At 37.7% G+C, this 18,293-nt stretch overlaps 1 protein-coding gene across 3 annotated transcripts in view; it reads left to right on the forward strand.

Moving 5' to 3' along the window:
- The window catches only part of NALCN (sodium leak channel, non-selective), a 361,051-nt gene that overhangs the window by 96,758 nt on the left and 246,000 nt on the right, over positions 1-18,293 (forward strand). For all 3 annotated transcript variants that reach the window (XM_066235655.1, XM_066235656.1, XM_066235654.1), the window contains exons 8-9: positions 17,521-17,663; positions 17,790-17,894. In XM_066235655.1, the coding sequence (XP_066091752.1) occupies positions 17,521-17,663; positions 17,790-17,894 (248 nt within the window). The remainder of the gene's footprint in view (positions 1-17,520; positions 17,664-17,789; positions 17,895-18,293) is intronic.

Genomic DNA, 18,293 nt, shown 5'->3' on the forward strand with positions numbered 1-18,293 from the left:
TAAGAGTATGTATAGAGTATGAATTCCTACGGTTCAGCATGCCAGTAATTTAACGCAAGGTTAATAAGAGTGGTTTTTGTGAGAGAGAGAGAGAAAAAAAAGCTGTTTTATGGAAAGCCTTTTAAAACTTTGCCTTGCTTTATTTCCCTGAACTATCACATATGCTTCAGCTATTTTTAGGAGGTCCTAAATGTCTATATGTTAATTTTTAGATAGTATATTTTTCCAGACTGACACTGCCCTGGACACCATCCATTCCTGAGAGCAGTATTCATAAAGCATAAGCTACTTTGAACTTTAGTCTATATAGCAGCAGGGGCAAAGTAAACTTGTAAGATCGAACAAAAAAAGTTTTAGAAAGCAAGATACAAATTGATTTCTTTCTGAAGCCATGGTCCTGGGTGGCTGAGCAGGTGAGCAGGAGGACTGCTCCATGAAGTCCTCCTGAAGGACAGACGTGTGACAGCTCTGCCATCCTCAGTTCATATTTCCCAAGTGTGGCCAGAGCTCCTCTAATTCTAGGTGAAAGGGAAAGGCAGAATGTGGCTAGGGAAGGGTTTTTGTGTATGGCTTGGAAGCCGCCCACACAAGGGAGAACTTTGTCACAAGGCCTCACCCGCTTGCAGGAAATTCCAAGAAATGTATTCTCCAGCTGAGAAACCATATGCCCAGAAAGAACCAAGAATGAGCCTGGGGGGATGGCTAGCAGTGTCTGCCACGGGCTTACATAAGCACAGGACAGTGCCCACAGTCACTGCTATATTCTAAAAACCAGTCGTTTTACTGAAGTCGAAACAAATCTATCTTATATATTTTTTTCTATTTTATGTTTTATTTATCTAAAGTTTATACTTGTATCATGGAATAGTCAGTACTATTGAATGACCAGAAGTCACCCACAACTAAACAGAAAATGAGTCCCCTCACCTTTGAACCTTAGCTTGTTCTGATTTACCTATTTGCTTCTTCCCGTAAGAGTAAGTAATGAAAGTTCTGCTGTCTTTAAAATTTTTAACCTGGAGTTAAAACTGCCTTCATCTACTCTTGTTAGACAATCACCAGAGGACTTTAAAGGTCGTGAAGGGAAGGCAGATAAAAGTTTCTACCCAGCCCAAACAGAAATACAAAAGAACCATTGATAATCCAGAGACACAGGAATTTCACCTCCCCTCCCTTTCCTTGGGCTAGTCTGTTAAATTTTAAAAGCAGAATCTTGCTTTTACAAAATATACCAGACAGGAATTTGTTCAAATTCCTCAAAACCAAGCCAAGAAGAGTTTCAGAAAGTTCAGACATGCGTGGCAGAGTGGAAAGAACATGCTTTTTGGAGGCGAGCGCAGCGCCTGGTGACAGTGTTTGAGACACTCCGTTCTGAGGGACCCTGGGCAAGTTTCTCAGCCTCCTGGAGCCAGTCTTCTCATTTATAAAGTGGGAGTGATCATGACAAACTTGGCAGTGTGTTGATATAAAATTAAACCATGTAAAGGGCCTAGCATAAGTAGGATGGGCCACTCCATCTGTTTAATCTGAGGAAGTTCCAGGGAGTTCAAAGTTATTGTTCTCTGGCTTTGTCACCAGGAGTGGGCCAGTTTCGTGGATGGCAGCTGTTGAAAGCAGCCCAGGCTACCATCGCTCCGTCCGGAACCTAACTGTGCTGAGGCATGTTTTTTTCCCCACGAGACAAAGGGGAGCTAATAACCCAGGGGTCTCCGTAATAATGGCAAGAAAATAGAGCTGAGATTCTGCTCTGGCTGAGAAGTCATGGCAGTGATGGCCAAGACAAAGTGCTCGGTCTGCTGATTGCCACCCATGTTTACCAGGCAGCGTGGGCTCCAAACCTGCCCCATATTTGACTCGTCCAGCAACTGGAAATATCTCTTCAAAAGCCTACCTTTTACCTTAGAAATGCCTGTGTGTGTGTATAGGGGGGAGGTGCAGAGGAGCCTGGGTTCTCACAGGCCAAGAAAATGCACCTGAAAATGGCACCAGAAATTCTTCTTTCCAGGGAAGTCTGATAGGAACAGGGGGTAAAAGCATGAGTGGAAGGCAGAGCCCAACCCATGGTGACCTCCACTTCTATAGGAACAAAACTGTACCCTGTTGAGAAGTGCACATTCCATGGGGCCTTCCGTTTCTCTTTCCTGAGCTGAAATAACCCTCAGGGACAGGAGATGAGCTGTCTGTGTCCCCTCAGTGTGAGGGCAACATAGGCTCACAAGGAGACAGCAGCGGCCAGAGAGAAGGTATCTCTTCAGGCATTGGAATTGTGACCAGCACAGCCAGAAGCTCCCAGCACCATGGCAGCCAGGAGAAGCAATTTTTCCTGGGGGCCTGCTGGACAAGAAACTAGTGGCAGCAAGTTCACTTGGGTACATCGAGGTAGTAGCAAGACAGCACAGTGGTGAGAAGGATGTTCAAAGGAGTGGGTGTTCAAAGTTTGCCTCTGCTACTTTCTAGCCATGCAGCCTTGACCATATGACTTAACTTGCCTCTGCCTCAGTTTCTTCATCTATAAATGGAGTCAGTAGTACTTGGGCAGCTGTGAGGATTAAATGAGCTGAAGCCTGATCTGCACCAGCTCATTTCACGTCTCAAACACTTCAGTGAACAGAGTGATGGTGTGATGGGGGATGCTGGCATTCTGCCACCCAAGGACATCGTGCAGACACTGAAGCTGCACGAGCAATGGCTCCAGAGACAAAGGCAGCCTGAGGACCAGCCTGAGGAAGTCACCATGGTACAGCATAGGGGCTGGAGCCAAGCTGTGAGCACCAGCGCTACTGGAGCTTGAGGATTTAGTAACATGGGGAGTAAAACAACAGATCTGTCCACCTCATTGATAACTCATATGGAGTCACATAAAGCAACAGAATGAGGGCCTGTTGAGGAAAAGGAAATAGAGCCACCAAGCTAGAATGATGATCTGGGGACTGGGCAACACCTGTGGTGAAGACATGTCTGTGACTGCCAGTGTGAGGGCCATGGGCATCTTTAGGCAGATAAAGCAGGTCTGCTGTCCCAGCATCAGGAGCCCTGGCAGCTGGTATGGGTCACCAGTTGGCCCCAAGCACTATCTCTTCATAGGAGTGAATGTGAATTGTCCCCTCCCAGATGGCAGATGAGCAGGCTACCATCTTGCAATCTGCCGACCTCTGTAATTGCTGCTCTTCACATTGTGCAACAGGAGCCTGTTTCCTCTCTATTTCTATCAGCCCCTCTCCCTGACCTACTCTCCGCTTTGTTACTTTCAGTTGCTCATTTAACCTATATGTGTCTGTTTTGCCAGACTAGCCTATGTTTCTGTTATAAACTGAGTAGCGACCCCTAGGCATGTGATGGTGAGCAAGACAAGGTCACTGCTCTTAATGACGCATGCAGTATGCATGGGGAAAGAAAATAAACTGTTGTGGGTGAAGCACAGAGCACATTCTTAGCAGCTGTGGCTGATGCAATGCTGTGAGAATACTCCAGCTCCCAGAACCCTCCTGGGCATACCCAGGAAGGGAGCTCACCCGCTACAAGGAAGTGACTCAGCGCCAACCACACAGCTCCCTGATCTTTTCAGCCATTGTCTATGAAGGACACTCTGTAACACCCTATAGCCTAAACCCATGTATATAAGCTAGCTTATTTCCTGAATAAAGTGGATCTGTGTCACTGAACCTGGTCTCCAGAGTCAGGTCTTTGCGTCTCCGTCGTCCTCACCCCTGGCAGGACTTGTCCACAAACTGTAAACTTGTAAAATACTACATTCTACACATAAACTAAGATAAATAATGGTATGCCCTAACATTGCAGGGAATTGGTGCATCCTTTAGGTTCAAAGCTTTTGGAAAAAAAGAAGGCAGGAGGTATTTTTGGGTACAAATCTGTCATGCAAAGAAGATTAAACTTTGAAGATCAGTCTTTTGACTGTTGTCTCCTTTTAAACTAAGATATATTCAAATCCTTTTAAACTAAGAGATATTTAAAAATTCTAGATCAAAATATGGGGATTAAAAGGCTGGAAAAGGTAAATGGGGAAGTGAAAGGGTCTTCTCACTAAAACAACCCCATGGATGGTAAAAGTCCTTGTGACTCTTGAAATGTCAGTAATTTGTGCAGAAATTGTGATACAAGTCATAAAGGCAATAGCAAATTTATTCAAGTATAAAAGGATTACAGAACACAACTAACATAGTAGGTACTTATTTCTAAGCTCTTAGAAAGCATCATTAATGAGAAACTGAAGAGTGATGATGATAATCAGAGAAGACATTGGGGTAAAGTATTCAACTTCATTTCTCCCCTGCCCTGTCCTCTCATTTTGTAATTTGCAGGGTCACTGAATGAATCTATAATAGAGGTTCATGAAAACCTTCTGTTAACCAAATAATTCTGAGTTAATAAATAATAATTCTGTAAAAAATTAGATGTTTTAGATACTTCCTTATATATTTAAACTGAGGTTATTAAAGCACAAACAGCTACCTTAAAAGTGATTTGTAAGACATATGTGTACACACACACATACACATTACAAAAGTACTTATGAGTACCCTGTATTGATTGATAAAGAAAAACAATGAGTATGATCATATACCTTCTGAATAATTAATAAATTAAAGTTAATTAAAGATTTAAATAATTACTCCATATTTCAGACCTATTTCTCTGTGTGTATGGTAGTGTTAGGTGGTGTTTCCTGGGATGATTTTTCTGGTCTCCCTATTTATGTGAAATTTATGTGAAAGGCAAAAGTCCTAGAATAGTCACCATTATGTTGAAGAGGAACAAAGTTGGAAGACTGACATTATCCCTATAGACCAGGGATAAAAAGTTAATATCACACCATTAGGCACAGTGTATAGTAGAATAATCCATCGCATAACCCTGTATGGGAACACAGCTAACAAGAAAAGAATGTTTTGCCAAGAGAATTGTTTTGTGATTCAAAGGCGAGTCACTGGAACAAGTCTATGTGACCGAAGGCGGTTGCTAGACTCTCTTCTCAGTAAAACTCTCTCATAAGATTTTACTGCTCCCTTCAAGACTATTCCTTGAGATAAAAAAGGAATGTTGTGGGAACCATAGAAGCAATAGCAGTTAATGCCTTTTGATATTGTATTATTATTAAGCTATCATGCAGATATATTCCATGTATCTTTAAGTAAAGGTTATGTTTGATGCTATGCCAATTTCTAAGTAAACAAGCTTTTTGAAATCTTGTGAATAAAAATAGGACACAGCAGAAACTCGGCAACATTTGCCTGAGCAAGCTGTGGTCCTTTACTAGTTCAATGACATTTTATTTGCTGATCTCTCTCTGTACCCCTGACTCACAACAACAACAGTACAAATGTCTGATTTCTCTCGTAATGTCATGAGGCTAGTTCCTTGCTAGAAAGGGCTGATTGATGATCAAATGAGCTATGGTTTGGTGCAGCTGTCTTGCCCATGTATCTAATGAAAAGTGGGAGAGACATTTTGTTCCAAGCATAAGCAGGCCACATTACATCTGCCCAAAGGTTTCTGGTTTTGGTTAAATTTACTGTACTATCATATATATATATATATATATATATATATATATATATACACACACACACACACACACACACACACACACACACACACACACACACACTTGAATTGTGGTAGGCAGTTAGACAGTCATGAACAGACCAAGGATGATAGATCAGGTACAGAAGGTCACCAAAGCAAGGAAGATAGGCCAGGCCTCAGTTGTGTTTCAGCTTCCAGCACAGAAAAGCAGAAAAACCAGGCAAACCGCTAGGTTAACCTCAGGACCAACTGCATTGATAAAGAAACCTTGCCCTGGCACCATCCAATCATTGGAGACCACCACCCTGGAAGGACACACCTGGAAAGCAGATGAATATCTTATTGAGATCCTTTCCTGGGACCTCCCCTAAAGTCTCCATCCTTAAAAGCCCTTAGGATGCAGCCCCCAGCATGCTCTCCCACCAGGAGCATGCCACCATCTCCCCCCACCCCCTCCTCTCTTTCCCCTAATGTGTTTCTCTCTTTCCCTTTAGACCCCATTCTTTGCTTCTGTAACTTGTTTTCTAAAGCTGATTTCTTCTACCCCTGTGACTTTATCTAAATAAACTTTCTCTTATAGTTTGAGTCTTCGTTCTGAATTTTTTCCTAGTTAGAACTCAAGTACCAAGGTTACTGAACCAAGGTCAGGTTTGACCACACCCCACCGGTCTAACACCTGGTGCCATTTTCATTCTAACCACTGCCAATAGAACTATATCCTGTAAATGACTAGTCTTTTCTTTTTCTTTCTCCACTGTTTTATTATCAATATATTGTCTATGTCTAATGTTGCCTGAGAGTTTGTTGTAAAAATCAAAAAATCAAAAAGGCAGATATTAAGGTGTAAAGAGAAAAGTTATTAGTGGGTAGAAATGAAATAGGTGTATTAAGATTCTGACACAGTGGCTTAGAGCCAGCCACAAAGGCTTTACTATTGCAATTTAGTCTTACTCTGTGCTAATGATAGTCTTTTTATCACTGTGTTGTTATTAGTGCATAAGCCAAACTGTGACCAAGCAAACTAGACTACTGAGCAGAAATCATTTTGTGCACACAATAATTTAAAACCCTCACTTTAATTAAATGTGCTCATCTATCTGTGCCATTTCTAATCCATATGTTGAATTAGAAAGAAGTTATTTTGACTTCTTGTTTCTGCTCCAGCATGTAAAGAGCTTGAAACACATGCTTTCAAACAGTGAGAGCACAAATGAGTAGAAAAACAAATCAATGTTTCTCTCTCTGTCTCTCTCCCTTCCTCTCACTCCAAAAAGGAAAAAGAAGAAAGGAATTCTTCAGTTTTAGGGGCTTCCATGCTTTTATCAGTTTTACCTCCAGGAGCCCTACAAGGTCCTTCTGATGAATATCAGAAAAAAATTCCCTCATGCTTCCTATTATACTCTATTATAAGGTACTTACACTCTCTATTAGGTGGAACAGTGTTATTTGAAAGTGGCCCTAGATTAGTTGTCAATGTATATTGCAAACTAAGGCAACCGCAGTTTTGTTTTTTTTAAAGCTTATATGTTTTCATTTTTTTGATTACCAATTCATTTTTGTTATTACATTTATTGGGGTGACCTTGGTCAATAAAATTATAGAGCTTTCAAGTGTACAATTCTGTAATAAATTATCTGTAAGTATAACTAAGATGCTAAGTATGAGTAAAAATGAAATCTTATAAAATGCTCAATTAAAACTAAAGATAAAAAACCCACAAAGAACTAGTGCAATGAAAACAGTTCTAAATATAGAACATATTAATTCATATATAACAATAATAAGTTTAAATGTGAATAATATAACTCTACCAATGAAAAAATAGAAGTTAAAAGTGGATAAAACAAAAGAGGCGTTTGTGGGTAATTGAGGGTAAAGGAGTTCAAAATATATGGTGACAGGAAAAGATTTAACTTTGGGTGGTACAAATACAATGCAATATCTACAAAGACAGGATGCTTAAAAGTAACGACATACTATGATAACACTAATGAAAAGAAAACTAGAGTAGCTATATTAAGTTTAGAGATAAAGAAAAATTTATCTCTAAAGATATCTCTTATTCTGAAGAATAAGAAAAATTATCATGGAGAAAGATGAGCATTACATAATTATATAGGAGTTAATTCTCCTAGAAAACATAAACCTTAACAAGTGTGTACCTAACAACAGAGCATCAAAGATAGTAGTTCTTTCCCATTTGAGGTATAGATCCAACACAGTCCCAAACAAACTCTCATCAAGTTGTTTTGTAGATATCAACAAACTGAATTTAAAATGTATGTGAAAGACAAAAGTCCTAGAATAGTCACCATTATGTTGAAGAGGAACAAAGTTGGAAGACTGACACTACTCAAATTCAAGATGTAAAGTTACAGTATTAAGACAGTGTTATTGGTCAAAACAGAAAATAGATCAGTAGAACAGAATGGACAACCCAAAACAATCCCACAAATAAAGTCAACTGGTCTTTCACAAAGGAACAAGTACAATTCAATGGAAAAAAGATGGTTTTTCAGTAAATGATGCTGAAGTACTGGAATCCATATGCAAAATAATAATCGTAATAGTCTAGAAATATCTAATAAAACTTTCACAAACATCAACTCAAAATGGATTATAAACCTAAATGTAAAATATGAAATTATAGAACTCTAGAAGATAATTTAGGAGAAAAATCTAGGTGACCTTGGTTTTGGCAATGGTTTTGGTTTTGGCAACACCAAATCATGATACATGAAAAAGAAAATTGCTAAGCTGGACTTCATTAAAATTAATAACTTCTGCTGTGCAAAAGGCACTCTTAACAGGATACATATACAAGCCACATACTAAAGAAAATATTTGAATAACACATATCTGATCAAAGACTTGTATTCAAAATATATATATATAAAGAACTAAAACTCAACAATAAGGAAACACACAACCCAATTAAAACATGAGAAAAACATCTGGACAGATATCTCACCAAAGAAGGTATAAGAACTGCAAATAAGCATATGAAAATAAATGCAACATCTCATGTAATCAGAGAATTGCAAAGTCAAACAAAAAGATTACATACCTACCAGAATGGCCAAAATCCAAGACAATGACAACACTAAATGCTAACAAGAATGTGCAGCAACAGAAATTTTCATTCATTGCTGATGGGATTACAAGAATGGTACCCGGACTTTAAAAGACATTTTGTCAAGTTTTTTTTACAAAGCTAATAATTACTATATGATAAATTTTGCTTGATCTGTGAGAAAATAAAATTTATTTAGTGCTTTAGTGTTGACCAGCAAATATCATCATTACCCTGTCCATGAAAAGCTGAGGCCCAGGATAGTTACCCAGCTGACCCAATGCTGTGTGGCTAAGAAGTAGTGGAAAGATAACTGAAAGCTAGTTGTGGCTAATTGTAGTTTGTTTATTTATTTGTTTGTTTGTTTGTTTAAATCAACTAACAAAATAAATTTCCAAGAAACTCTTTTGATCTGAAATCAGGCTCCTCAAAGAAAGAAGGGTAACAGTTATTTGTATGACCTCTTCTTTGCTATTTTTATTCCCAGCCTACATGCAAATTGCCCAGCTGGGGTCAGGGAGTATTTTAAGTGGCATGTGAGCTCAGTGCCCTTGTAGCTGTTCTCCTTTAATCCATAAACTTTCCTGCCAACAGCAGCATCCAGCCTCGTCAACACTCTTTTTCCTATTTGTGAACACTATAGTTAAATCCTTCACCTCTCCTTTTCTAGAAGTATTTTATATTTAGATCTTTGAAGTTTAGAAATGTTTTACATCTGAAGAAGTAAATTTCAACTAAGAATCTTTATTCTTATAAAAAATTAATATGAAAATATAAACATATATATGCTTTTTTTATATAGTCTTTGATTTTACATTACAACTTTAGTGCTATGACAATGAGGTTTAAGGTAACAGATAAAGTGATTTCACTAGTGAGGTAAGGTTCAGCTCTAAAACAGAAGGTTTATAAATACATTTTAAAGTGCTCAGAAACAAAGAAGTCCTTTTTCTGCTTCATGTTCTAGAATAGCAAAATATATATATGTGTATATATATGGTCTACCGGAAAGTTCTGTCCGTTTTTGGAATAAAACAAAATACAAATTATTCTTACCTCAATAAACTTTATTAAATAATATAATTGCCATTATTATTAATGATTTCTTGCCAGCGTGAGGGCAATTTGTATATCCCATTTTTGAAAAATGTTTTATCTTTTGATGCGAAAAATTGAACCAGTGCTTGTTTGATATCTTCTTCATTTTTGAATTTTTTGCCCTTCAAAAAATTTTGTAAGGACAAAAACATGTGATAGTTGGAGGGTGCTAAGTCCAGGGAATATGATGGATGCGACAGACATGCTTCTGTAGCATTTCTTCCTTGTTGAAATTCGTAAAAATTACAGTGGCGTAAATGAACTTTATCAATAGCCATGGGTACACTATCACTTCACACATAAGACTAACATGAATCAACTTTGTCTTAGTTAATTTGCTATGTCAGTATGTATACAGTAAGTGATAAAAATAGGCACACATGCACCAAATAAACATGTGCTTACGTGTGGAAACTTGTTCTGATAGAAACGGACAGAACTTTCCGGTAGACCTTATATATATACACATAGTTTTATTTCAAAGGCCATAAAGCAATTCTTAGGCTGAATATATGTGGACCTTTTGTTGAGCGTGTGAATGAACTCTTGTGTAGATTATTATAATTATTAGGTTACCTTACAGCTATCAGGGGAAATATTTGAATTAATTATCTTGGAAATATATTTTATTTTATTGCATAGAAAACATTGTTCATAAAAGTTTTAGTCTTTAGCATTGGACATTATCCCAGGAAATTTAAATCTGGCTGGTTTATTGTTCAACAAACCTCTATAATTCAGGATGGGCCTATTTTGCTAATGCTGGTCTACCGGCCTTATTCACATTTCATGCATGTAGATCCATTCTGCCTTAGTGACAAAGGTTTATTATGTTGAATCCAGATGTCCACCTTAAAAATACATGTCTCTCATTGGCGTTTGTTTTTATTGTCTAATGACAAACAGATGAACTTTATAATACCTACTCTTTTGTAAAATTTATCACCACTGATCCAACTATCAGGATTTGAAAGTGCAGTACACATGAAGAGTTCATGATGAAGTGGTATGGGGCAGTTTGTGGGAGAAAAACATTATAGAAAGTCACAATGACTCTCACAACTGACCATTGGCTCAAATATTTTAAGTATGTGGTTAAAATTTGTATTAGAGATTTTATACCCGAGAATGGGCAAATTACCAGAAGGCAAAAGAAACTGAGAGTTCACCAGAACAAAAAGGGTTTCAATATAGATTTTGTCTTCAAAAGGTGACCTCACACTAAAAGTTATAGGTAAATTTGAGGAGCCGCTGTGCTGTTTGAAATGTGGGTCTTGCTGTGTAGATTTTATTGTTAAGACTACACCTAACAGGTATCATGAACCCTTGGACAGATTTCTGCTGAACGCTCTGCTTCATGGTCCCAACAGAACCAGTCACTAACGTGGAATACAGATGAATTCACTTTCTTTTGTGTTTGTTCATGAATATATTGGCTGTTTCTTCTAGATTCAGACACAAAATTTTAAAAACTTGCTAAATGTGTGTGTTTGTGGTTTGTTTTGGAATAATTTAGAAAGTACCACTATAATTTTTCATGAGAAAGGTTTTGTACCATTTATTCAAAATATGTGATTAAAAAAAAAACTTTGTTAATATACTTGTAATAACTCATTCTGCAAATTGAGATTTCCCCACTGGGACACATGTGTGTGCAGTCATCTTATAAGATTTCAAGAAGTGAAAATGAGGTTTTTCTTCCAATGTGTACTGGTTGAAACAAAAACTAATACATATTAATAGAATGGCACTATTGAGCAATGTGGCAAATACTTCTTGTTAACAAATGGGGTCTTAGAATCTAGGCTTTTAGACTTCAGGAATAGTTAAGCATGAACAAAATGTCAAATTCAAATGTAAATTATTGTAAATATAGTCCAAAAATGCATATTTGGCCCAAAATTGTTTAATCTCCCAATAGTTTATAATAAGCCAAAGGAGAAATTTTGTTAACTCTCACAACTGTTCCATTTTCCCCTGTGTTAAGTGAGGAAATTCAATTCAGTTTAAAATAGTTAATACGAATCATATGCAAAGCACTGAGCTAGCACTGTAGGGCAAAAGCTAAAAAATCAGAAAGACTATCAAGTTAGAGAAGTGGTTCTAACTAAGGGCACTTTTGCCCAGTGGGGATACTGGGCCATACCTACAAACAGTTTTGGTTGTCACTATTGCGTGATGCTGTTGGAATCTCATGGGTAGAGGTCAGGGAAGCTGCAATGCACAGGATAGGTTCCCACGAAAAGGCATTATCCAGCTCCAAATGGACACTGGTGTCTAACTTAAGGAACTCTTGGTTAAAATGTCAACTAAGTCAGTGGTGTCTCTTTGATGGGTAAATTTATTTCCATTGATACTTCAGGATTTAAATAAAGTGAATTCTGTCTAAAATCAGACTGACAGTACAATTTACCTTTGAGTGACTTCAACAAACTTCCCTTCAAACTATATGCCACCCTCTTTATTTCTATTCATTCTGTGGTTTAACAAGAATATTGCTCTATGACGCAGTTCTAGAATTAAAAAATAAAATTTAAATGGAGAACAGGTATATGTGTGCAAACATAGCCTAATCATGAAAAACAAGGAAGCATGCCCACCCCATATTGAGCAGATTGTATTTCTAATAGTAGAAATGTGCAAAGACCAAGTTCTTTATGTGTTCTCTTAAATGGTTGTCTTTCAGGATTGATTATTCAGTCACTGCAACTGTTTCAGAGAAAATAACCATCTATTTGGAGTTTAGGATGGGGATTATATCTTTCCACAGTTAAATCTATTGGTTAATCTCATTGTGGCACCAGTAGATCACTGACATTCATGTGTAGTGGTTTAGAAACATATAAGTTTCTTTTCTTACTAACTAAGGGGGATACTCCAACTGGAATGTCATAGGGATAAAGTCAATCAGCTGATCTTTGAAAAAAGTGAGGTTGAATCAGAGTCAGCTGGAGGAACAGAAAGAACAATTTAGAAGTTTGAGGGAAACTGTTGTTCTTAAATCACAAGAATGTTGTCATTGTGCACTCCACAAATGAGATTCTATTCCCAGTTAAGAAATAAAGCCAGACAATCAATTCAATTTCATAAAAAGTACATCAGATTGGAAACGTTAAAGGAGCAGATAAGAAGACAAGTATCTGTAGCAGGAAGACCTAGGTAGACTGAAGGGTGACTCACTCAAAGGTGCAGTAGGGACTTCTGCACTCCTGTAGCTTATAGTGCTTTGCAAAACCAAGGGTATATTCCAAAGAAACTGAGTGATGGCCAGCATCCAATATAGGCTCTTGCTTGACCTGAGATTGGGCTGCCTTAGAAGGTGGTGTGTTCTATATCACAAATGGTTAAAATTCAGGAATGTAGCCCTGAGGATCCAAACATTGAGAGAGAGGAATGAATGGATGGTCCTAAAAGGAACCCTCTTGGTTCTACTAGGAATTCTGAGTGTGGGATGAAGCTTATTGTCCAGGCTGGGGCCTGGTGTACTTACTCATTCTTATTCAACTATCTCAGAGCTACACCATCAACTCTAACTTTACCAATTCTTTTGCAGTAGATGAGGCATCACCATAATTAGAATAGCACTGCAGATATTGTGTTTAGAAAGGAGTTTAATGGTGGAACCTCAGGTTAATAAGTTATTATTATCACCACAATTTTGTGGCCCTGTTATAGGGAATTTGAATGATTCAGTGGTGTTATGTAGCCTTTGACCAGGAGTAACAATGGGAAATATTGCCATAACACAGTCAGATTTTCACAAAAAAAAAGAGTCAGAACACAGCCAAGCAGTGAATATAATCCTAAAGCTAGACAAAAAAGGTAGAAATATAATTTTGTTCAGAAGTATAAAAAAAGTCCTCTATTTATTATTTCTGTTGAAAGTTCCAAGGTATGTATGTATATGTATGTATGTATGTATGTATGTATGTATGTATTTATATTTTAGTGAGAGGAGGGGAGGCAGAGACAAACTCCCGCATGCGCCCCGACCAGGATCCACCCTGCAAGCCCACTAGGGGGCGACGCTCTGCCTATCTGGGGCTGTTGCTCTGTTGCAACCAGAGCCATTTTTTAGCACTTGAGATGAAGTCCATGGAGCCATCCTCAGCATCCGAGGCCAACTCACTTGAGCCAGTTGAGCCATGGCTGCAGGAGGAGAGAGAGGGAGAGAAGTGGGGGTGGACAAGCAGATGGTCACTTCTCCTGTGTGTGCTGACCAGAGTTCAAACCCAGGATATCCACACACTGGGCCAAACTGCCAGGGCTGAGTATTTTTTTTAAATATAGGCTTGTGGGTCTTTTTTATTTTTATTTTTTTAGCAAGAGAAAGAGGGGCAGACAGGGAAAGAAAGACAGGAAGGGAGAGAGATGAGAAGCATCAACTTGTCAATGTGGCACTTTAGTGGTTCATTGATTGCTTTCTCATATGTGCCTTGACTGGGGGGCCCCAGCTGAGCCAGTGACCTCCTTGATCAAGCCAGCAACCTTAGGCTTTAAGCCAGCAATCTTTGGACTTAAGCCAACAACCTTGGGGTCATGTCTATGATCCCATGCTCAAGCTGGTGACCCCACGCTCAAGCCAGAAGAGCCTGCACTCAAGCCAGTGATCTTGGGGTTTCGAACCTGGGTCCTCAGGGTCTATCCATTGCCCCACTGCCTGGTCAGGTCAGTTTGTGGGTCTTCTTATGCAAGTAATTCAAATAATCAGTGGAAGACATCAGGAAGAATGAAATTAGTGTCACTGTTGCCTTATTTCTTACACAACTTGAATTTTTGTTTTGATAGTTTAGGGATCTAAAAAAATATTACTATCCCAGAAGATTCATAAATATATATTTCCGAGCAAGCTTTATTCTCTACTGAGAGAATGCATTCTATTCTTAGGCACAATTTTGTAGAATCATTACTCATTTAACAAAAATGTGGTCTTTTTCGCTAGTAATTTTAGTTCCGTAATTAAGATGGACTAGAAGTGTTCTGTAGTGTACCTAGAAAAATATTTTGTAATGTAGTATTTTTTAGAAATTTCTCATGATGGTTCAAACAATAGAAGATGACTTTTATGTTTATATGTAGCATGGGCTTCTAAACTTATATATGTAAATGTGTTTTAACTGAATTTTGAAAATCAGCAAAACATAGTTATAAAATAATTCTTTCTTTCCAAATATCTAATTGTGCAATATTCATAGTAAGGGAAAAATTTATAAAAAAGCATGTATTTCAAAAATATTTGTCTTAATAGTATGATAATTGTTTAATTTGTCAACAATTCTTGTGCTTCTCAATGCCAGTCTAGAAGTGAAAGATAGAGTTTTAACTTAGAGTGCTCATACCTGGTGAGGGAGGGAGACATGTTAACAAGTCTATGTGAGAAGTGACATGATCCAGGTGATACCAGGGTTCTCCAGGAGGACTGAGGACAGGCACCTAGGGTGGATTGGGCAGAGCAGGTGAACTGGGCCGAACAGCCACAGAATAGTCAGCTAAGAGGACCAGAGCGAAGCCCTGGGCTGCGGATCGGGGGTTGGGGGAGGCAGTCAGGGAAAGTGGGATGTGCAAAATACATTTGAGCAGCTAAAGGTTCTTCCTCAGGTTGTCCACTCCCAAAGAAAAGAGGCCTATCATAAATCTGATTTTTGTCAGTTTAAATATTGCTCAACAATTGGAAAGTCTTTTCAAAATTGATTTTCTTGTCATACACTTTGCAAAGTCAGGAGTAGAAAAATGATGAGGAAAGACTGTCTTACTCAATTGCCTTTGCTGCAACTCAGTAAAATCTTCTAAGCCTTTGACCCAGGGTAGTTCATATATATGGGAAACACTTTCTTCAACAGTCAGCATTTTCCTGGGGAGTATTTTTGGTTTCTTTTTCATAAAAATCTTACCTCTTTGTAGCAACAAACCCTGCTCTTTGAGCCATACTGTGCGTTCCTACTTCTTCTCCTTTTTCTGTGTCAAACTAGGAAAAATGGAGTAAAAGCTTCAAGATTAGAACATACTATTTGTTACTTATTTCCAAATAGCATTTTTCTTGTAGACATAATGAATAAAGAGCTGAGCAAGTACAGGAAGGGTAATTTTCAGTATTCCTCTCTAATTTAATCTTGTATTGGCAAGCCCCTTATTTTACCTGTAAATGTTCAATTGATAAATCCTACTAAACTTTAATGGGAATTCATAATGGATTTCTGTGGTCATATTTCTATTTTAGTTCAAATAACTAGAAGAAAATAAGAGACATAAATTACTTGTTCTATGTTAAAATTGCCTTTCATATTTAGTCCATAAAAGCAAAAATGTTGCACATTTTTATACATATGAATCATAACAAAAAGAGTCACTTCTCTTGTCTGTTGACATTTCATTTTTCTACATGTTGTTCTCTGAATCCTTCTCTTAAAAGTCATCTTGCATGAGTCCTCAATATACTATCAATTTAGCCACCATAATTCCTCAGGGGAAAAAAAGAGACCTTTATTCATATTAAAGCTAATAAAAGAAAATATGCTTGTTATGAAGTCCCAGTCTCAAACTGGAGAAAGTATAGGTAACATAGTAAAGAAAGAGTTTAAGACCTGGATTTGTTGACTTACCTCCCTGACTAATGAGACAGGTTTCTTTAACATTGACTTATGTAAAAGAGCCTTGAAACCGTTTTACAGATGCTAGTTGTCCTGGCAAAGACAGTTGATGTATAAAATATGATTCCTAAAGTGAGAGGTAATACACATATAAAATTATATTTTATACTAAGTCACTTAGCACAGATTAGTACATAATAGGCATTTACCAAATAGGATTATACTTTCTTTCTCTCAGCTCTTCTTTCAACTCTGTTTATTTCCCGTTTGTTCCCATATACTGCTAGACTTTTCGCTGTTCTTCATGCTTTGATATTCACTGATTATTTCCACATTGTACAGGTGAGAAAACAAAGCCATATCAGGAGGCAGGATATCATTGCAATTAAATGGATACACTCTTTTTACAGAAAGACTGGGTTAATTCTAATTCACCTATTATTATCTGTACATCCTTAGACAAATTATATTTACCCTTCTTGTACTTTAGTTTTCCCATCTGTAAAATGGGGAAATGATAACACATATCTCACAACATTGTGAGAATTAAACACTGTCTTTCCTTTGGATGGCATTTTAGGTTCTCTAAACCATACGTTCAAAAATCTGTCCATATGTCTTTTGTTCATTTTCTTTCTCTCCATTATCAGTAGTATTTCCAATGAGAATTCTCTCAGAAAACACAAAGTGCTATTTGATGATTTAGTCATTTTCTTTTTGGTGTGTAATAACCACCATGGAATCCAAAGACAGGCTCCAACATTTAAATTTGGAGCCTATGATACATTAGTCTCCCAGTGAGAAAGCTATTTCAAATGACACTCAGTTCCCAGATTTATTTAATTTTGATTAAAACTACAAATGTTTTTCTGCACAGCCCCAAGTGGCAAGCTCACGTGGTATACATTTCTTTGTATTATATTGTTACTTGGTTTGAGTGTTTATTTCCTCTTCCACATTGTTAAAGGCATTTAACAGCTAAAGATTATATAACATAAAGTTATTTCTAGAGCTATTAAAATTGTTCTAGCTTGAAGTCAGAAAGCAATTTTCCTAATATTTTAAGAATAATAAAATAATGAATGTGATGTTAGTTCTTTTAGAAAAGCCTTTACCCTTGAGAAAATGAGCACGGATGAATATTGATTGCTTTTCTGAAAAATGACTTTTGCTATCAAAGTCCACGGTAATTCAGTCTGCTCTCCCCTCTCGTGACAGGCACCAGCATCTTCACCGTCTATGAGGCCGCGTCCCAGGAAGGCTGGGTGTTCCTCATGTACAGAGCCATCGACAGCTTTCCGCGCTGGCGTTCCTACTTCTATTTCATCACCCTCATCTTCTTCCTGGCCTGGCTGGTGAAGGTACGGTTAAAACACATCCTAATCAAATCTCGTTTTTCTGATGGTTTCTGCAGATCTTTTGGTTATTTTCGATTGCTTTCTCTCATTCCCAGTCTTTGGTAAATTTGGTTTCTCATTTTCTTTCAGAATGTGTTTATTGCTGTCATCATTGAAACATTTGCAGAAATCAGGGTCCAGTTTCAACAAATGTGGGGATCAAGAAGCAGTACGACTTCCACAGCCACCACTCAGGTACAGTATCAGGAGACGATGTTACAACCCACTTGAACATGGACGTTTCCATCTTCACCATCAGTGGGATTTGTTGGAACTTGAGGGAGCCCAGTTATAATGGCTTTCTGTAATCAGATTCACTGAGGGAGTAATTAAAAAAAATAGAAGTGTAAGGGTCCAATCTTCGAACACCAGATTGAGCTTTCTGGGTGATTGGGGCAAGGGCATCTATATTTTTATAGATGGGTTTGATACCAAAGGAGGATTGTCACCACACTTATTATGTATCTTTGATTTGATACTGCTATCACAAGTTCTTAAAGAGCCTGCAGATAAAATAGAGAAACTGTAATTTCTCATTTTATATATATTTATTCATGGAATTGAAACTCAAAACAAGGACACTTATGTATAGAA

Source organism: Saccopteryx bilineata, chromosome 6, assembly GCF_036850765.1.
Source record: "Saccopteryx bilineata isolate mSacBil1 chromosome 6, mSacBil1_pri_phased_curated, whole genome shotgun sequence".
In the NCBI taxonomy this organism is placed as follows: Eukaryota; Metazoa; Chordata; class Mammalia; order Chiroptera; family Emballonuridae; genus Saccopteryx; species Saccopteryx bilineata.